The sequence below is a fragment of the Rhineura floridana genome, chromosome 11 (assembly GCF_030035675.1).
Source record: "Rhineura floridana isolate rRhiFlo1 chromosome 11, rRhiFlo1.hap2, whole genome shotgun sequence".
NCBI lineage: Eukaryota > Metazoa > Chordata > Lepidosauria > Squamata > Rhineuridae > Rhineura > Rhineura floridana.
In genome coordinates, this window is record NC_084490.1 from 888,382 (window position 1) to 908,634 (window position 20,253).

At 50.4% G+C, this 20,253-nt stretch overlaps 1 protein-coding gene across 1 annotated transcript; it reads left to right on the forward strand.

The window, feature by feature from the left end:
* Positions 1–9,623: 9,623 nt before the first annotated feature.
* ENO3 (enolase 3) lies at positions 9,624–19,957 on the forward strand. Its single transcript, XM_061590853.1, has 12 exons — positions 9,624–9,718; positions 10,655–10,741; positions 10,851–10,946; positions 11,579–11,637; positions 12,810–12,879; positions 12,980–13,113; positions 14,354–14,576; positions 16,687–16,884; positions 17,117–17,318; positions 17,659–17,767; positions 19,385–19,443; positions 19,629–19,957. The coding sequence occupies exons 2-12, from the start codon at positions 10,657–10,659 to the stop codon at positions 19,696–19,698; spliced, it is 1,305 nt and encodes a 434-aa protein (XP_061446837.1). The 5' UTR covers positions 9,624–9,718; positions 10,655–10,656; the 3' UTR covers positions 19,699–19,957.
* The last annotated feature ends 296 nt before the right edge of the window (positions 19,958–20,253 follow it).

Consider the following 20,253-nt stretch of genomic DNA (forward strand, 5'->3'; position numbering starts at 1 on the left):
AATGAATCTGTCCACATTGTGACAAAAATTTTGTCAAGAAAAAAGATGGAAAACTAAACAATGGCCCACAGACTGGAAGCGTTCCATATACATCCCAATTCCAAAGAAAGGGGATCCCAGAGAATGCAGTAATTACCGAACTATTGCCTTAATATCCCATGCAAGTAAAGTAATGCTCAAGATTCTACAACAAAGGCTCTTACCCTATGTGGAGCGAGAAATGCCAGACGTCCAAGCTGGATTTAGAAAGGGAACAGGTACCAGAGATCATATTGCAAACATACGTTGGATAATGGAATGGACCAAGGAATTTCAGAAGAAAATCACCCTGTACTTTATAGATTACAGCAAAGCCGTTGACTGTGTAGATCAGCCTGTCCCAACCAGTGTGCCTCCAGATGTTGTTGACCACAACTCCCATCTTTCCTGACCATTAGCAATGCTGGCTGAGGCTGATGGGAGTTGTGGTCCAACAACATCTGGAGGCACACTGGTTGAAAAAGGCTGGTGTAGATCATGAAAAACTATGGAATGCTTTAAAAGAAATGGGGGTGCCACAGCATCTGATTGTCCTGATGAGCAACCTATACTCTGCACAAGAGGCTATGGTAAGGACAGAATATGGAGAAACCGATTGGTTCCCCATCGGAAAGGGTGTGAGAGAGGGGTGTATTTTACCACCCTATTTATTTAATCTATATGCAGAACATATCATACAGAAAGCGGGATTGGACCAAGATGAAGGAGGTGTGAAAATTGGAGGGAGAAATATCAATAATTTAAGATATGCAGATACCATACTAGCAGAAACCAGTAATGATTTGAAACGAATGCTGATGAAAGTTAAAGAGGAAAGCACAAAAGCAGGACTACAGCCGAACATCAAGAAGACTAAAGTAATGACAACAGAAGATTTATGTAACTTTACAGTTGACAATGAGGACATTGAACTTGTCGAGGATTATCAATACCTCAGCACAGTCATTAACCAAAATGGAGACAATAGTCAAGAAATCAGAAGACGACTATTGATATAGTGAGCATAACGGAGACCTGGTGGAATGGAGAAAACCAGTGGGATACGGTTATCCCTGGATATAAACTATATCGGAAGGACAGGGAAGGACGTATTGGTGGCGGAGTCGCTCTATACGTGAAAGAAGGCATTGAATCCAGCAAGCTTGAAACCCCAAAAGAGGCAGACTCCTCCACAGAATCGTTGTGGGTGGTGATACCGTGCCCCAGGAGGGACTTAATACTGGGAACGATCTATCGTCCCCCTGATCAAAATGCTCAGGGAGACCTTGAGATGAGATATGAAATTGAGGAAGCATCCAAACTAGGAAAGGTGGTAGTAATGGGTGACTTCAACTACCCGGACATAGACTGGCTGCATATGTGTTCCAGTCATGACAAAGAAGCAAAGTTTCTAGATATTCTAAATGACTATTCCCTAGATCAGTTGGTCATGGAACCGACCAGAGGGACGGCAACCCTGGACTTAATCCTCAGTGGGGACCGGGACCTGGTGCGAGATGTAAGTGTTGTTGAACCAATTGGGAGCAGTGACCACAGTGCTATTAAATTAAACATACATGTAACTGGCCAATTGCCAAGAAAATCCAGCACGGTCACATTTGACTTCAAAAGAGGAAACTTCACAAAAATGAGGGGATTGGTAAAAAGAAAGCTGAAAAACAAAGTCCAGAGGGTCACATCACTCGAAAATGCTTGGAAGTTGTTTAAAAACACTATATTAGAAGCTCAACTGGAGTGCATACCGCAGATCAGAAAAGGTACCGCCAGGGCCAAGAAGATGCCAGCATGGTTAACGAGCAAAGTCAAGGAAGCTCTTAGAGGCAAAAAGTTTTCCTTCAGAAAATGGAAGTCTTGTCCAAATGAAGAAAATAAAAAAGAACACAAACTCTGGCAAAAGAAATGCAAGAAGACAATAAGGGATGCTAAAAAAGAATTTGAGGAGCACATTGCTAAGAACATAAAAACCAACAACAAAAAATTCTATAAATACATTCAAAGCAGGAGACCATCTAGGGAGACAATTGGACCCTTGGATGATAAGGGAGTCAAAGGTGTACTAAAGAACGATAAGGAGATTGCAGAGAAGCTAAATGAATTCTTTGCATCTGTCTTCACAGTGGAAGATATAGGGCAGATCCCTGAACCTGAACTAACATTTGCAGGAAGGGATTCTGAGGAACAGACAAATAGTGGTAACGAGAGAGGAAGTTCTAAGCTTAATGGACAATATAAAAACTGACAAATCACCAGGCCCGGATGGCATCCACCCGAGAGTTCTCAAAGAACTCAAAGGTGAAATTGCTGATCTTCTAACTAAAATATGTAACTTGTCTCTTGGGTCCTCCTCTGTGCCTGAGGACTGGAAAGTGGCAAATGTAACGCCAATCTTCAAAAAGGGATCCAGAGGGGATCCCGGAAATTACAGGCCAGTTAGCTTAACTTCTGTCCCTGGAAAACTGGTAGAAAGTATTATTAAAGCTAGATTAACTAAGCACATAGAAGAACAAGCCTTGCTGAAGCAGAGCCAGCATGGCTTCTGCAAGGGAAAGTCCTGTCTCAGTAACCTATTAGAATTCTTTGAGAGTGTCAACAAGCATATGGATAGAGGTGATCCAGTGGACATAGTGTACTTAGACTTTCAAAAAGCGTTTGACAAGGTACCTCACCAAAGGCTTCTGAGGAAGCTTAGCAGTCATGGAATAAGAGGAGAGGTCCTCTTGTGGATAAGGAATTGGTTAAGAAGCAGAAAGCAGAGAGTAGGAATAAACGGGCAGTTCTCTCAATGGAGGGCTGTAGAAAGTGGAGTCCCTCAAGGATCGGTATTGGGACCTGTACTTTTCAACTTGTTCATTAATGACCTAGAATTAGGAGTGAGCAGTGAAGTGGCCAAGTTTGCTGACGACACTAAATTGTTCAGGGTTGTTAAAACAAAAAGGGATTGCGAAGAGCTCCAAAAAGACCTCTCCAAACTGAGTGAATGGGCGGAAAAATGGCAAATGCAATTCAATATAAACAAGTGTAAAATTATGCATATTGGAGCAAGAAATCTTAATTTCACATATACGCTCATGGGGTCTGAACTGGCGGTGACCGACTAGGAGAGAGACCTCGGGGTTGTAGTGGACAGCACGATGAAAATGTCGACCCAGTGTGCGGCAGCTGTGAAAAAGGCAAATTCCATGCTAGCAATAATTAGGAAAGGTATTGAAAATAAAACAGCCGATATCATAATGCCGTTGTATAAATCTATGGTGCGGCCGCATTTGGAATACTGTGTACAGTTCTGGTCGCCTCATCTCAAAAAGGATATTATAGAGTTGGAAAAGGTTCAGAAGACGGCAACCAGAATGATCAAGGGGATGGAGCGACTCCCTTACGAGGAAAGGTTGCAGCATTTTGGGCTTTTTAGTTTAGAGAAAAGGTGGGTCAGAGGAGACATGATAGAAGTGTATAAAATTATGCATGGCATTGAGAAAGTGGATAGAGAAAAGTTCTTCTCCCTCTCTCATAATACTAGAACTCGTGGACATTCAAAGAAGCTGAATGTTGGAAGATTCAGGACAGACAAAAGGAAGTACTTCTTTACTCAGCGCATAGTTAAACTATGGAATTTGCTCCCACAAGATGCAGTAATGGCCACCAGCTTGGATGGCTTTAAAAGAAGATTAGAGAAATTCATGGAGGACAGGGCTATCAATGGCTACTAGCCATGATGGCTGTGCTCTGCCACCCTAGTCAGAGGCAGCATGCTTCTGAAAACCAGTTGCCGGAAGCCTCAGGAGGGGAGAGTGTTCTTGCACTCGGGTCCTGCTTGCGGGCTTCCCCCAGGCACCTGGTTGGCCACTGTGAGAACAGGATGCTGGACTAGATGGGCCACTGGCCTGATCCAGCAGGCTCTTCTTATGTTCTTATGTTCTTATGACTGGGGAGGACCGGGGAGGGCAGCTGTGAGAGAACTAGAAAAGGTCCTCAAATATAAAGATGTATCACTGAACACTAAAGTCAGGATCATTCAGACCATGGTATTTCCGATCTCTTTGTATGGATGTGAAAGTTGGACAGTGAAAAAAGCTGATAAGAGAAAAATCAACTCATTTGAAATGTGGTGTTGGAGGAGAGCTTTGCGCATACCATGGACTGCGAAAAAGACCAATAATTGGGTGTTAGAACAAATTAAACCAGAACTGTCACTACAAGCTAAAATGATGAAACTGAGGTTATCATACTTTGGGCACATCATGAGAAGACATGATTCACTAGAAAAGACAATAATGCTTGGAAAAACAGAAGGGAGTAGAAAAAGAGGAAGGCCAAACAGGAGATGGATTGATTCCATAAAGGAAGCCACAGACCTGAACTTACAAGATCTGAACAGGGTGGTTCATGACAGATGCTCTTGGAGGTCACTGATTCAGAGGGTCACCATAAGTCGCAGTCGACTTGGAGACACATGACAACAACTTAATTCCAGGGCAGGGGAAAAACCATAAAATATCCATACAGCATTATTATTATTATTATTATTGTTGTTGTTGTTGTTGTTGTTATTGTTGCTACTGCTGCTCTAGCTATAGTTGTAGTAGTACTAGCTAGTTTTATAAGAACGTAAGAAGAGGCTGCTGGATGAGGCCAAGAGAAGTCCATCTAGTCCACCCTCAGTGGCCACCATTTGCCCTTGGGAAGCCCGCAAGCAGGATCTGAGCACAAGAGCACTGCCACCCTTGCATTTTCCAGCAACTGGGATTTGGAAGCATCCCGCCTCCGACTGTGGAGGCCAAGCAGAGCCCTCATGGCTAATAGCCACTGATAGCATTTTCCTCCATAAATTGGGTTAATATTTTAAAAGCCCTCCAAGTTGGGGGCCGTCACTGCCTCTTGTGGGAGCAAATTCCATAGGTTAACTATGCACTGTGTAAGGAAAAACTTTCTTTTGTCTGTCCTGACCAAACTTGTTACCTGCCTTTGACGGTAAGGTCCTGGGGTGGGTTTCAACAATATAAAAATATTGAAATAAACTAAGACAACTTACAATCAGAAGAATAGGATGGGTCCTAAAATATATATCTCCCAGGTCTCAAAGGTCCAGCTGTGAGCCATCAGCCAAAAACACGCAGCAGGTTATGGCATTATATGGAAAAACATTAATGTCTTCACCTGGCCCTGGAAAAAAAATGTAATGTAGGCACCTGGCACACCTCTTCAGGAAGGATGCTCCATAACTGGGGCAGGGAGGAAAAGGCCACTGAAAAAGCCCTGGCCTTTGTTGTTAGGATAAAGAAGCCACTTGGAGATGAGCTGCCTCTTTCAGGCAGGCTTGTGAGCATGATGATATCTGGTGTGTGAAGTGGCTTGCATGGGTTGTAAGGCTGGATGTGAAGACTGCCCTGTAAAAACACACACATACCTCAACTGCATCCCATTGCTTTGACTGGTTGTGGGGACCAACCTGACCCCAAACTGGCATACCTATGAAGGACTGGTTTTAGGGTCTGGTTCTGGGAAGGAAGGATGGCTGGTCACAATGGCCGTGGGGTACTGAGATCACAGTGAACTCAGAAGAACACAAGTAGAGCCTTCTGGGCCAGGCCCAAGGGGGCCCACCTAGTCCAGCATCTCCTCCTCACACAGTGGCCCACCAGACGCCCCAAAGGGAAGAGGCCTGCCTGCAAGCTGGACCGGAGCACACTGCATTCTGCCTCTGATCGTGCAGGCAGGGCATTGCCATTGTGGCTAGCTAGTTGCCACTGATAGCCTTACCCTGCATGAATTTGGAGGGGCATTAAGAAGGGCTAGGTGGGGAAACAGAGATGTAATTATGTGTGGCAAAGGCTTCCCCATGTGTATGTGTGTGTGTGTGTGTGAATGAGGGGGAATTGCCATGGCAATGGGGCCTTGTGTCAGAGGCAGGGCCTGCCTTGGGTGAGAGCAACAGTTCCTTCCTACACCCTGGTGGATTGTGGGTAATGTAATGCATTGGGGCAAGGGACGGGTGTGTGTGTGAATCGGAATTAATGCCATGGGGTGGCGGCACATTTAGTCAGAATGGGACATTGTCCTTTTGCTCCCCCCCCCCCATCCCAGGAGGAAGTTTTACACTAAATCAGCAAAGCGGACCACTCAGTACCATCCCAAAGAAAGCAGTGGGGGGGGGAGTGCATAGATACACACACGAACAGAAACACACACGCAAGGAGGAAACATGTCAGGGACAGGTGAATGAATATTTATTAATTAATTTATTTAAAACATTTATAGGCTGCCCTTCACCAAACCAGATTGCAATTATTGTGAGTAGTTTAAAATGTGTCCACGTTTAAAAAGAACAAAATATTTTTTAAAGCAAAAACAACACATGCCAGCCACCGTACACTCTTTCAAAGGCTGGGGTTAATGTGTTTAAAGATGGGTTTGGTTTTGCCCAGGATAACCACGCTGGTGCCAGGCCGGCCTCCTTGGGGAGGGCATTCTGCGACTAGGGACTCCACAGCTGAAGTCGCTGTCTTGACCAGCCTGCCCTGCTGCTGAACACAATGTGTGTGTGTGTCACACACAAAAATACCACCTTGCCGTGTATATTTAAAGACAGCGAATGATTTAACAGTAATATGGAAGCAATGCACACTTAAACCCTTTAAAACAAAGATGCAACATTAAAACAGCAGTAATTTATAAAATCGCATTAAATATATTTTGTTCCTCTCTCTCTCTCTCTCCTCTCTCACACCCTCCCCCACCTTCATGGGCAACGTGCATCAATGAGGTCCACTAGATGGCACCACAGCTGGGCCTCCACATCCCCCCCCCCGCATAACAGGCGTCCTTTCACCCTCACCCCATACAAAATCCCCTGCTCCCAGCCATGGGCAGGAGGACAAGTCAGGAAACCTCACCCTGATGACCTTCGTCTGGAGTAGCTTCCCAGATCTTCTTGGCGGCTATGCCAAGGTCAGATAAATCCACACACACCAGCTGGGAAGGAACCCAGGAGTTCAGGTTCCCAGCCACCCCTCTGTATGGTATCCCACCAAAACCCATCCTACTTTCAGAGATCTCAGGGACCCTGAGTGCCTGCGAGAGAAACGGCAGCATATACAAGGACAGTTGTTATAATTATTATTAGTGTTTGGGGGCATTTGTTTGTTTTTTCTAAAAAAACAAGATATGTCAGTATGCATATCTTGATAAAACTCCCATGGGTACCACAGCCAGGAGAAAATGGTTGCCATGGGCAGCAAAAAAGAGGTGGCTGCACTCTGCTCTGGTGAGTACCATCACACAAAAAAGCTGTGATGATGATGATGATTTCAAAACAACAGCATTGCACTCTCACACAACAGTGTCCTGGCCCTCACTTCCCATCCTTCCATCACTGGCTGCTTGTGAACCCCCCTTCACTTCTGGCAGAGCTTCAGGGCCTTTGACGGGCAGAAAAGCAAAACACTGCAGGCCCCCTTACGAGGGACAAGCTTCACCCATTTAATGTCTGTCTGAAGCGCAAGAGCCCTGCCAGGAAGCCTTCTGCCCATATCTGGCATCTCCCCGACCCATGCCGTCCCAACAGGCCCCCCTCAGGATCCTGGCTCACAGCTGCCAAAATCCTGCTGGGACAGAGAGTGGGCCAAAACTCCCCAGCTCCTGGGCCCTGGAGGGTCTGATCCTTCTGGGTCCAGAGAAGGGATCCCCCATTCCAGGCCTGTGAACGGTGAGCAGCAGCTAAAGTTACAAACTCGCCCTTTAAGCAGCTCCTTGGAATGGTCCCTCTGACCTTTACCAGGCTCTAAATTTAGGCCAAGACTTTAGAGGAAGGGCCTTGGGCAAAGGGACCGTCTGCAAGCAATGAGGCGCAGGAGGGGACAACAGGTGCCCCACACCACCTCAGATGTGTTGAGGGGACAGAGCTCTAGGAACAGGCGTCTCCCCTCTGGAAGGCAGGCAGGCAGAGCAGGGGCTACTGCCAACCTGGTGCCCGCCAGCATGGCTGACGGGAGTCGGTCATTATTCAATTATCTGCCCATCTGTCATCATTAGCAGTCGGTTCAGGACGGAGAAAATACAGTCATTTTTCACACAGTGCACAATGACTTCCACAGAGTTAGTTTGCTGCCAGCAGATGTGATGGTGGCCATTAGCTTGGAGGGCTTTCAAAGGCGGCCAAATTCCTTGAGGCCAGTCTGCCCAGGGGAGTTTGCCTCTGACTACAGAGGCCTCCTTTAGCCTCTGGGTCCAGCTGATGAGGGCGCCCATCAGGCCCACATCATGTCTGGCTGTGGGCCTCCTCGCCTCTTTGGGGGTCCACTTGACCAGAGGGGGCTGCCCGGCTGCCTGCTGGTCCGGAGGAACCTTTGCTGTGATCCCACCGAGTGGGTCTCAGGGACAGCTTGAACGTCTGCATTATCGTTACTGCTATTAAAAACAGGAACAAACCCCCCCAGCATGGAGAGTACATAGTAAACCATACATCATATGTCTGAACAAAAGTCATAGACCTGGGACAGAGGAAGCTGCCTTTCAGTGAGCCAGGCCAGTGGTCCATCTAGCTCAGTACTGTATACACTGACCGGCAGTGGCTCTCCAGGGTTTCAGACAGGATATCTCCAGCCCTCTCCGGAGATGCCACTGGGGACTGAACCCGGGACCTTCTGCATACAGAGCAGATGCGCTGCCCTTATTACGACGGGGCCATTTGTAACTGGTTGGATTGTTGTGTTCCAAGCAGGGATGAAGAGAGCCCATTTTTCTCTCCTACTTTTTCTGGTGACCGTGTTATCTGATGATGGCTATCCCTAAAGCTGAAACTATCCCTAGTCCTCTTTCAGTGGATAGCAGGCATGGTGACCACATTCCACGGGCCTGGCTCTGTGTTCAAACCTCTGGCGCACATGACGCTTGCACTGCTGCAGCAGACTAGCATGGCACCTGCCTGAGATGCCACATGACCAGGGAGTCCACTTTGAATGAGGTGCTGCCAGTCACGCAGAATGTAGAATACCCCACGGGCCAGTTTTTTATTTATTTATTTTTTTATTTATTAAATTTATTAGTCGCCCATCTGGCTGGTTGTCCAGCCACTCTGGGCGACGTACAAGATAAAAAACAATACATTAAAACGTTAAAATTTAAAACCATAACAGTAAAAACCTAACCCACCCCAAAAGCCTGCCTGAAGAGCCAGGTCTTCAAGGCCCGGCGGAAGCTCATCATAGAAGGGGCATGGCGGAGATCATTTGGGAGAGAGTTCCACAGGGTGGGGGCCACTATTGAAAAAGCCCTCTCACTAGTCCTCACCATGGTAGCGCTCCCACCATTGTGCTTCAAGGCAGCCTTCCAAATAGGCCAAGAAGGGGTGCAAGTCCCAGGGCAGTTCCATTCGCCTGCTGGGAAATGAATGCAATGGGGGAGGGAGCAGCAGCCGCAGCGTTCAGGAGCCACAGGTGGGGGCAGTTTCCTCCAGGAGTCGCTGACTGGACTGGCAAAGCCTCTGGTGGGCACCCACCCTCCCATCCACCCATCCATCCGTCCGGCTACTTGCTGATAGTCCCTGGCTCAGCAGAAGGGAGGCGGAGCTGCTATGGGATCCCCCTCAGGGTATAAAGGCTCAGGGTCAGCCCCCAGCCTGGGCACTGTCAGCAGCTCCCAGCGACAGCCACCGACCCCCAAGCCAGCCAGCCACCCCGCTCAAGTGAGTGGCCCCCTACGGTGGGGTGGGGAGGGGGGGAACCCAGGGCAAGCTAGGGGGTGCCCTTGTCACCTTTGGTGCCTGGCACTGTGGCACCTTTGGATGCCAAACAACTCCCAAGTGCCTGGCGAAGGCAAATCTTTCAGCCTGTGAGCTTCTCTGCTGCTGTGCTAAAAACAGCGATTCCTTTTGGATCCAGGCGGCTTCCTCATTTGCGATTCCTTTTTTTCAGTGTATTATTTTGACTCCCTCTCTGTTCCCATTGTTCAGCTCCTAAATGTGTCGGCATGCATGATAGACTATTTAAAACCTTCCAAGTGTCCAGAAATGTTGCCCTGGGGGTTGGGTGGGCCAGGGTGGTGTGCTAGGCCCTGGAGATGTCTGGGTGGGAGTGGGCCTTTTGGGGGTGCAGTGAGGGCCCCCTTCGCCCCCCAGCCCTGGATGCACCAGCTGCATGCCCGGCCCCTGTGAGGGGTGGTGTGACATTTCCTTGGAAGCAGGAGTGCAAGCGGGTGGCCGGCTATTTTTAACTCTGGCATCTGTTTCAGTCTGGGCCCCTTCCTGGCTGGCTTGCTGGGGAGAAGAGGGTCTAGCACCAGTGGTGCAGCTAGGCCGTTTTAGACGGGGGTGGTGGCGAAGGCTCTCACAGAGGCGGGTGGCACTTGTGTTGGGGGGCTGCTCATGGGGGAAACAGGTACGGCTTCTTTACTGTGCTGTGGTCAGCCAGCCCTGCTGCTCCAGACAGGCCCTCCTGCCCCCTCGGCCAAGTGGGCCCCTGGACCTCTGCCCAGACACAGAGGGCTCCTTGGTGGGACAAGGGGCTAGCTGGCCTGGAGGGGAGGCAGGAGGACTCTTGAGGCTGGCAGGGGAGAGCTAGAGACGGAGAAGGCCGACTTCCACCTGCTGACACCCCCCCATGTGTGCCCTTCTCCCCCACAGCCATGTCTATCCAGAAGATCCATGCCCGTGAGATCCTTGACTCTCGGGGGAACCCAACAGTGGAGGTCGATTTGCACACCGGCAAGGGTGAGCTGCGGGGGGGAAGAGTTGCCCTGGGAGTGGCAGGGTGTCTGGGGGGTGTTTCTGGGTGCTGGGGGGCAACTGTCCCTGGCTGACCCTCTCCTCTCCCCTCCAGGCCGCTTCAGGGCTGCTGTGCCCAGCGGTGCCTCCACCGGCATCTACGAGGCCCTGGAGCTCCGGGATGGCGACAAGGCCAGGTACCTGGGCAAAGGTGAGGAATGAATGGTGCAGGGGGGGCAGGGGGGGCGGTCAGTTTTCTTGCAATTCGAAAGGAGAGGAGGGCTGGGCAGAGGCAGAGGGCGGTGGCTCTGGGGACCATGGAGAGGGTCTTCTTGGAAGGGGAGGGGAGTCAGCTGGCATGGACCAGCCTTAGGGGGAGGGAAGTTGTTTTCTGTGCCTCAAATGTATGAATGAGCGATGGAACTCTCTGGCACAAGAAGCCCAGCCTCTCTGCTCGGGGACAGGATCACCAGCCAGGGGCAGGCTGCCCCATTGTGCCCTGCTTGGGGGGCTTCCCTGGGGCCCCTGGCTGTTGGGAAGGCAGGATGCTGAGCTGGGAGGGCTGCTCAGGTGCGGGAGGCCAGTCTTTGCACCACCTCTTCCCTCCCTTGAATCCCCGTAGGGCTACCTGCCTGCTCCAGGTACAGAGAGCTGCAGAAATCTCTCCCTTTGAGGCTGCCTCCCCTCTGCCTGCCCATTAGGCCAACTTCTGCCTCCAGCTCCTCCTCTGTTCGCTCCTCCAGTTCTTCCCCAGCACCCCAACAGGATGGCTGGGGGCCCCCTCCTGCTGGACTGTCTCTGCCCATCCATCCACCCATTTGCCTGTCTGTGTTTCTTGTGCAGGAGTGTTGAAAGCTGTGGAACACATCAACAAGACCATCGCCCCCGCCCTGATTGAAAAGGTGAGAGGCAGAAGAGGGCGGGGCGGGGGGGTGGCTGGCTGGGACACGGGCAGAGCCAGCTTTAGTACATCACCCTGAACAGAGCTGAGCTCCCTGAAAGAGGGAGGGAGGGAGGGAGGGAGAGAGAGCGAAGCCAGGGCCTCAGTGTTGGCCAGAAGCCCTTTCCCAAAAGCCTAGAGCCCTAGAATGAAAATGTAACCTCCACACGCATGCAGAGAGGTGTGCTCTGCAGGGCAACCCTTCGCCAGCCAGACAAGCCACACTTTGCCGGGGAAGGGAAAAGTCCCCCACAGTCAGTGACCAAGCTGCTGGGAAGGGGATCACCCCCATACACTCCCCACCCCATTTTGGACAGAGGTTTCATGCGGTTGCTCAATGATTGGGAAATGGAACTCTGCGCACACTCAGAAGCCCCATCATTGTTACCTGTTCAAAAGCAGAGTCCTGCCTTTCGGTCCTTGGTTTCAGCTCAAGCCTGAGCCTGGAGCTCCGGTTCTTCTGAGGGAAGAGAAGTGGGGCTGGGAGTTGAGGCAGGGGTGGAAGGCAGGTCGGGTTCTGAGGCATGAAACCCTCCCCTCCTCTTTGGGGACATTGTGCAGAGCAAGGTATGCTGGGAGCCCAAACTTCTGTTTTGCTGGGGTGGGGAAGGGGACTGTTAGGTTAAGGACAGAGCAAACCGAGAAGAAAATGCCAGCAGGAATAACTGATACAAGCCAAGCCAGGTGTAGGGAACCTCTGGCCCTCCAGATGTTGCAGAGTGACAGCTCCCACCATCGTTCCTGGCCATTGGCCATGCTTGCTGCAGGGGCTGATGGGAGTTGTAGTTTAGCAACATCCAGAGGGCCAAAGGTTCCCCATACCTGCTCTAAGTTAAAACTTTAATACAGCAGCCCCTTGTATCACTGCTTTTTGTATTTCAGGCTGCTAGTGGCTGGGGAGAGATCAACATATGAAATTTGGCATGTTAATAATTGACTTTTGTCACCTATAACTTTTTACCAACAAGTCTTATTTCAAGTTTCCGCAGTACTGAATTTCAAGAACAACATCTGAAACTCAGCCATGTTTTCGTATTTGGTGCCAAATCTAAGCTCAGCTTTGGGATTTAAATGTCTCCAGAATTTCTGAAAAATACCTGATTGCCCTGCCTGCTTTTTTCTCTCCTCCATTAGAAGCTGAGTGTTATTGAACAGGAGAAAATCGACAAGGTCATGATTGACTTGGATGGAACAGAGAACAAATGTGAGACCCCCCCCAGCACTCTGCCTCGCAGTCCTCCCCCCCCCCCGGCTTCACCAGGGGAGGTCTGGCCCTCACTTTGTGCTCTTTTTCCTCCTCACAGCGAAGTTCGGGGCCAACGCCATCTTGGGGGTCTCCCTTGCTGTTTGCAAGGCTGGGGCGGCTGAGAAAGGGGTCCCCCTCTACCGCCACATTGCAGACCTGGCTGGGAACAAGGAGCTCATCCTTCCAGTGCCCGTGAGTGACCAAGAGGGGGTGTATGTGGGGGGGGTGCTTTTGGGAGTGGGGATCAGAGCAAAGGCGTCTCCGGTCAGGCATTCCGTCTCCCACTGTTTCCCAACAAGGAGCCCACCAGCAGGGAGGCGTTTCACGTGAAGGGAGGTGTGGCGGTGGGTATTTGGGCTCTAAGTGTTAGGGTTAGGGCCACGACAATGGACTGATGAGGGCTAATAAACTGAGGCTCAATCCAGACAAGACTGAGATGCTGCTAGTGGGTGGTTTTTCTGACCAGATGGTGGATGTCCAACCTGTCCTGGATGGGGTTGCACTCCCCCTGAAGGAGCAGGTTCGTAGTTTGGGGGTTCTCCTAGAACCATCTCTGTCACTTGAGGCTCAGGTAGCCTCAGTGGCACGGAGTGCCTTCTACCAGCTTCGGTTGGTGGCCCAACTACGTCCCTATCTGGACAGAGATAACCTGGCTTCAGTTGTCCATGCTCTGGTAACCTCCAAATTAGATTACTGCAATGTACTCTACGTGGGGCTGCCTTTGAAGACGGTTTGGAAACTGCAGCTTGTGCAAAATGCAGCGGCCAGATTGGTAACAGGGACCAGTCAGTCCGAACATATAAAACTGATTCTGTCCCGCTTGCATTGGCTGCCTGTATGTTTCTGAGCTCAATTCAAGGTGCTGGTTTTGACCTATAAAGCCTTACACGGCTTGGGACCACAATACCTGATAGAATGCCTCTCCCGATACAAACCCACCCGTACACTACGTTCAAGATCAAAGGCCCTCCTCTGGGTGCCTACTCCAAGGGAAGCTCGGAGGGTGGCAACAAGGGAGAGGGCCTTCTCAGTGGTGGCCCCAAATTATGGAATGATCTTCCTGATGAGGTGCGCCTGGCACCAACACTGTTATCTTTTCGGCGCCAGGTCAAGACTCTCCTCTTCTCCCAGGCAGTTTAGCATGTGTTTGAAATTGTTTTTATATTGTTTTAAATTTTTTAAATTGCGTTTAAAATTGTTTTTAAAATATGTTTTAAATTGTATATTTGTTTTAATGTTTTTGATTACTGTAACCCACCCAGAGCGCTTCGGCTATGGGGCGGTATACAAGTGCAATCAATCAATCAATCAATCAATCAATCAATCAAGAAAGAAAGAAAGAAAGAAAGAAAGAAAGAAAGAAAGAAAGAAAGAAAGAAAGAAAGAAAGGGGGGAGATTCCTGGGTCCTGATCCTTTTTCTGCCTTTTCCAGGCCTTCAACGTGATCAATGGGGGCTCCCATGCCGGGAACAAGCTGGCCATGCAAGAGTTCATGATCCTGCCCGTGGGGGCAAGCACCTTCAAGGAGGCCATGAGGATCGGGGCCGAAGTCTATCACAACCTGAAGGCTGTCATCAAGAGCAAGTACGGCAAGGATGCGACCAATGTCGGGGATGAGGGTGGCTTTGCCCCCAACATTCTGGAGAATAATGAAGGTAAGTGCCTAGCCTGGGGGCAGCCCAGGAGGCCGAGAGAGAGAGAGAGAGAGAGAGAGAGAGAGAGAGACCCGTTTGGCCAGCAGCCGGCTGGGAGTTGTGTTTCGCACCACCTTCCCCCTTGCCCTTTCAATGCTGGGGCCAGAATTAGCTCGGAGGCTGTAACTGGAGCCCTAGGAAAGGTCAAAGGAGAGGCTGGCCTCACCCCCGGACATCAACCTCCTCAGGACCTGTCAAGCCCTGGAGCTGCAGAACAGGGGAAGTCAGAGACAGCAGCATACGGCCGGAGGAGGGGCCTTGGGTGGCCCCCTGGCTCCAGCAGCAGCCCTAGAATTGTGGGAGGACAGTATGGCACGCTCAGCCTTAGTGAGCTACCTCACAGGGTTGTGGTGAGGGCCCATGAGGGGGGAGGGGTTGCTGGGAGCGCAGAGAAAGTGAGTCAGTATGTTGTTTGGGGATGGATGTGAAAGTTGGACAGTGAAAAAAGCGAATAAGAGAAAAATCAACTCCTTTGAAATGTGGTGTTGGAGGAGAGCTTTGCAGATATCATGAACTGTGAAAAAGACAAATAGTTGGGTGTTAGAACAAATTAAACCAGAACTTTCATTAGAAGGTAAAATGATGAAACTGAGGTTATCATACTTTGGACACATCATGAGAAGACATGATTCACTAGAAAAGACAATAATGCTGGGAAAAACAGAAGGGAGTAGAAAAAGAGGAAGGCCAAACAAGAGATGGATTGATTCCATGAAGGAAGCCACAGACCTGAACTTACAAGATCTGAACAGGGTGGTTCATGACAGATGCTCTTGGAGGTCGCTGATTCATAGGATCACCATAAGTCGTAGTCGACTTGAAGGCACATAACAACAACAACAACATGTTGTTTGGGCCAGTGAGCCTTTGGAATCCCCTCCCCTTACACATTAGACAGGCGCCGTCTCTGCTATCTTTTTGACGCCTACAGAAGACCTTGCTGCCCTGGGCTCCTACTGGGAGGATGGGCAGGATATAAAATAAATAAGTAAATAAATAAATAAAGACCTTCCTCTTTCAACAAGCCTTTTAAGTAGGGACCTTATCCCAGTCTACGTCTGGTTTTTAAAGACGTTTTGTTTTAATATATTTTAAAGTCTGTTTTTAAGATGCTTTAGAGTGTTTTTAGTGTTTTTGTTTGCCGTCCTGGGCTCTTAATGGGAGGAGGGGCAGGATATAAATGTAATAAATAAAATAATAAAATAATAAAATAATAAATAAATAAATAAATAAATAAAACACTGGATGCAGCAACACTGGACTTTTCTTCAAGCTGGACCTTCAAGGAAATTAAAATAATACTACTACTAATAATAAATTTAATTTCTGTGTCGCTTATCTGGCCAATGGCCACTCTAGGTGACGAACAAAATCATTAAAATACAATTAATAAAATACAGTGATACAATATAAAACAGTGTAAAATCAATGAATCTGCAACAACAGTATTAAAAGAGGGCAGGAGGCATTACAGTTATAACAATTAACCCTCCCCAGAAACCCCAAAGGCCTGCTGAAAGAGCCAGGTCTTTAAGGCTTTCCGAAACACATTTAGGGAAGAGGCGTGCCGGAGATCTTGTGGGAGGGAGTTCCAAAGAGTGGGGGCCGCCACTGAGAATGCCCTCTCTCTAGTACCCGCCAATCTGGCTGTTTTTGTTGGAAACAAAATAGGAAAGAGGAGCCTTGCCAGGCAGTTTCCTCAGGATAAACACAGGCTTCTTCTGCGTGAGAGCCAGTGTGGTATAGTGGTTAAGGTGTTGGACTGTGACCTGGTTCGAATCCCCACGCAGCCATGAAGCTCACTGGGTGGCCTTGGGCCAGTCACTGCCTCTCAGCCTCAGAGGAAGGCAACGGTGAACCCCCTCTGAATACCGATTACCATGAAAACCCTATTCATAAGGTCGCCGTAAGTCAGGATCAACTTGAAGGCAGGATGTTTACATTTTCTCCTTCTGCACACTTCCCCCACCTCCCAAAACGCCTCTTAGGTCCCCCTGATTCCTCTGGTGCGCCAGGTCCTCTCCTCTGTGCCCGCAGCCTCTCACTGTCGCTCTCTCTGCTCCCTCCCCAGCCTTGGAGCTGTTGAAGAGTGCCATCGAGAAGGCTGGCTACCCTGACAAAGTGGTCATAGGCATGGATGTGGCGGCCTCTGAATTCTTCCGCAAAGGCAAATACGACCTGGATTTCAAGTCCCCCGATGACCCAAACCGTTACATCTCCGGCGAGAAACTGGGAGAGCTTTACCAGAGCTTCATCAAGAACTATCCTGGTGAGGGGGGGGAGAGGGAAGCCCTTCCCACATCAGTGGTGAGGGAAAGGTGCTCTGTGTATGCCCAGGGGCACTCTTTTCCTTCCTCAGGCCCCGGGGAGGACCCCCGGCCTTGTCCATCCAGGAGGCAATGATGAAGATGAGGATGGCTGTGATGCGCTTTCCGGAGGGAGGGGCGGAGATCACTTGGGGTTGATTGCTCTTACCCCACCCCTTCCTGTGCCCACCCCAGTTGTTTCCATTGAGGACCCCTTTGACCAGGACGACTGGGAGACCTGGACAAAGTTCCTGACCCAGGTGCAGATCCAGATTGTGGGAGATGACTTGACAGTCACCAACCCCAAGCGCATCCAGCAGGCCGTGGAGAAGAAGGCGTGCAACTGTCTCCTACTCAAGGTCAACCAGATCGGCTCCGTCACCGAGTCCATCCAGGCGTGAGTGTCCTGGGGCCATTTGCTGCAGACTTGCGTGCTTGGAGGCAGGGGGGTGGGGTCCCCAGAGAGGCTCTCTGGTGGGCAAATGCATCAGCTGTTGCTCAGGCAAGAGAGTCGCCCAGGATTCCTCCCACTTCCTCTGCCTTTGATTTTCTAAAAAAGTTTATTACCAGCAGCAAGTAGCATTCCAAAATCACACATCTTGCATAAACCCATCTAAAACAGCACAGCCACGTATAACAATGCATGATGACACAAACTCCCAGGTGCGTGAGGAGAAGGATTTCTACACTGTATGTTTGCGTTTCCCTGACCTTTGCCACTTTCCCTTCCTCTTCAGCTGCAAACTGGCCCAGAGCAATGGCTGGGGGGTCATGGTGAGCCACCGTTCTGGGGAGACAGAAGACACCTTCATCGCTGACCTAGTTGTGGGGCTCTGCACAGGGCAGGTGAGAGACCAGCACCCACTTGGGGGCAAGCCCCTTCCAGTGCCCTCCAGAGCCTCTTAGCATCTTAAATGTGTGCCTTGGGCAGAGCAGATTATCTCCTCCCATCTCAGTCTTGCTCCAGGCCTGGCTGTGGGACCGAGGCAGCTCTGGTTGCCTTGGCAGACTATCTGTGCTGCAACTGGGCAGGGGGAGTGCACCCCCCCTGCACCACTCAGTGGCCCTCGGAGACCATTGGCTGTGGGCTTCGGGCCCTTCCTGTTCCTTGGTGGTTCCGGTCCCCCTTTGGGGATCAAGAGGGTGCTGAGGGAGGCCTGATCAGTAACTTGGTCCCTGGTGCATGGTGCCGCTCCAGTTCCAACACACCCCAGCCAGTGCTATTTAAGAACTACTTGCACCTGCTGGGAGAGACTGGCCAGGGACTGGAGTGCATTGTCATTAATGCACAGATGAGACACAGCTTGACTTCTCCTTTTCAGCTGGTTCCAGGGCAGCCCTTGGTGCTCTGAACTGCTGCCTGAAGGCAGTCACCAGCTGGATGAGGGTTCTAATAAACTCAAGCTTAATCCAGAGAAGATAAAGGGGCTTCTGTTCAGGAGAGGGGCAAGGGGGCTCCGGTATAGATGACAGCCTGTTTCTGACAGGGGCAGCATTCCCCTTGAGGTGTCATCAGGTCCCCAGTTTGGGGGCTGCTTCTGGACCAAGCTTTGCATTTGGACGCCAAGGTAGCAGCTGTGGCCAGAAGCTGCACTGCTTAGAGACAATTGCAAATTAGTGGTATATAAATGGTCCAAATAACGTGGCTTTGGGTGGCTTAGCTATGGCACAAGCTCAGCTCACTCCAGATCAGGCCTGGCCACAGCCACACATGCCTTGGCTACATCCTGCCTTGGTTGCTGCCATGTGATCTCCACGGGGCAACTTTTGGAGACTCTTTGAAACTTCAGGCGGTCCAGAATGTAGCACAAGCTGGCTCATCGGATCACATTACAGCTATTTTGCCGCAGCTGTGCTGGTTGCTGGTGTTTCCAGGCACCGTTCAAAATGTGGGTGATTGCCTTTAAAGTCCTAAATGTGGGCACACTCCCTTCTGGTGCTCTCCTACCCGCTCCCAGAGATCTACTGGCTAAGCCTTCCCTGTCTCATCTGCATAATTAGTCGGGGAGGGGGTACATCTCAATGTTTGTGGAATACCTTACCCCATTAAGATCCATTTGGCTTCCCCCCTTCTTGTTTTCAGGCACCTTGTTAAAACTTCCCTGTCCTAGGAAGCATTTTGTGTTGCTGGGCTGGTGATTTTTAGGGGGCAAACCTTCAGTTTTAGAACAGGGATGGGAAACATCTGTGACCCTCCAGATGTTGGACTCCAACTCCCGGCAGCCCCCATGCCCGGCAGAGCCAAGGGTGATGGGAGGCCAGGTGCAGCAGTCGGGAGGTTCCCATGTCCATTGCAGAATGCTCTTGCCTGCTAAGCCTGTTTCTGTTTCTATACTGTTCTATGCATTTTATGGGATTGCTTTGCTTTTAAATATTGTAAGCCACCCTGAGCAACACAAACCCATTGGAAAGGTGGAGTGTAAGCATAATAAAGAACTGAATATTGTTTGTGCTGTTTTGCAGATCAAGACTGGAGCCCCCTGCCGGTCAGAGCGTCTGGCCAAGTACAACCAGCTGATGAGGTGAAGAGATGAGGCTCCCTCTCCCCCAGCCAATGCTGAGGCGGCTGTGCAGGGAGGGGGAGGAGGGGTGTGGCGGGTCTGGGCATGGGGGTGGTTTGCTTGCAGGGAGTTTCCAGCGCTGCAATGGGTGACCTTGAGCGGCAGTTTCAGCTGTTTTAGGACCGCTGCCGTCTTCCTTTTTGCAGGATCGAAGAACAGCTGGGAGACCAAGCACACTTCGCCGGGCGCAAATTCCGCCACCCTCTGGCCAAGTAAAAGAAGCTTCTGGCCCACAGCCCCACCCCGGGGGCAGAGTGCTCCAGGGAGTCCCCCCTCCCCCCTCCTGGAATGTGGCCCTGCTTTGCACCCAAAAGGCTGCCACAGTCAACATCAGCAGCTGCCGCCGCCACCAGAGCTGGCTGGATTTCATCCTCTTTCCAGTTCAGGGTCTTCTGTGAACCCAGCTGCAGCACAGCTGTGGAGCCTCTCCACCCCCACTGGGGCCCCAAATAAAAAGGCCGTTGTGCAAGAGCAATTCAAGTGTGCTTCATGTTTGGGGGGGGGGCTGAGGGAGAAGCAGAGTGACAAGAAAGGCTCCTCTCACCGTCCTCCACCAAAAGGCCTGCTGGCGCCCCCCCCCTAATCACTTTCCCCCTTCTGCCTTTGGGCCGCTGCTGCCTGCTTTACAGGCGGCTGGACATGAAACTCTCAATGGCTTGAGCCCCTATGTTTCCACGCCTCAGTAACTAGCACACAAGTGAAGCTACTCTTCCATTGCGGGGTTATGATATGTACGAGAGCTTGTCGCTTTTCAGCAGGGTCGGGAGACGT

Excerpts from the sequence above, each read along its gene's own strand:
- ENO3 (XM_061590853.1), top strand. The coding sequence starts at position 10,657 with ATGTCTATCCAGAAGATCCATGCCCGTGAGATCCTTGACTCTCGGGGG. Across the intron at positions 12,880-12,979 it reads GGATGGAACAGAGAACAAAT|CGAAGTTCGGGGCCAACGCC; the intron begins GTGAGACCCCCC and ends TCCTCCTCACAG. Across the intron at positions 19,444-19,628 it reads AAGTACAACCAGCTGATGAG|GATCGAAGAACAGCTGGGAG; the intron begins GTGAAGAGATGA and ends TCCTTTTTGCAG.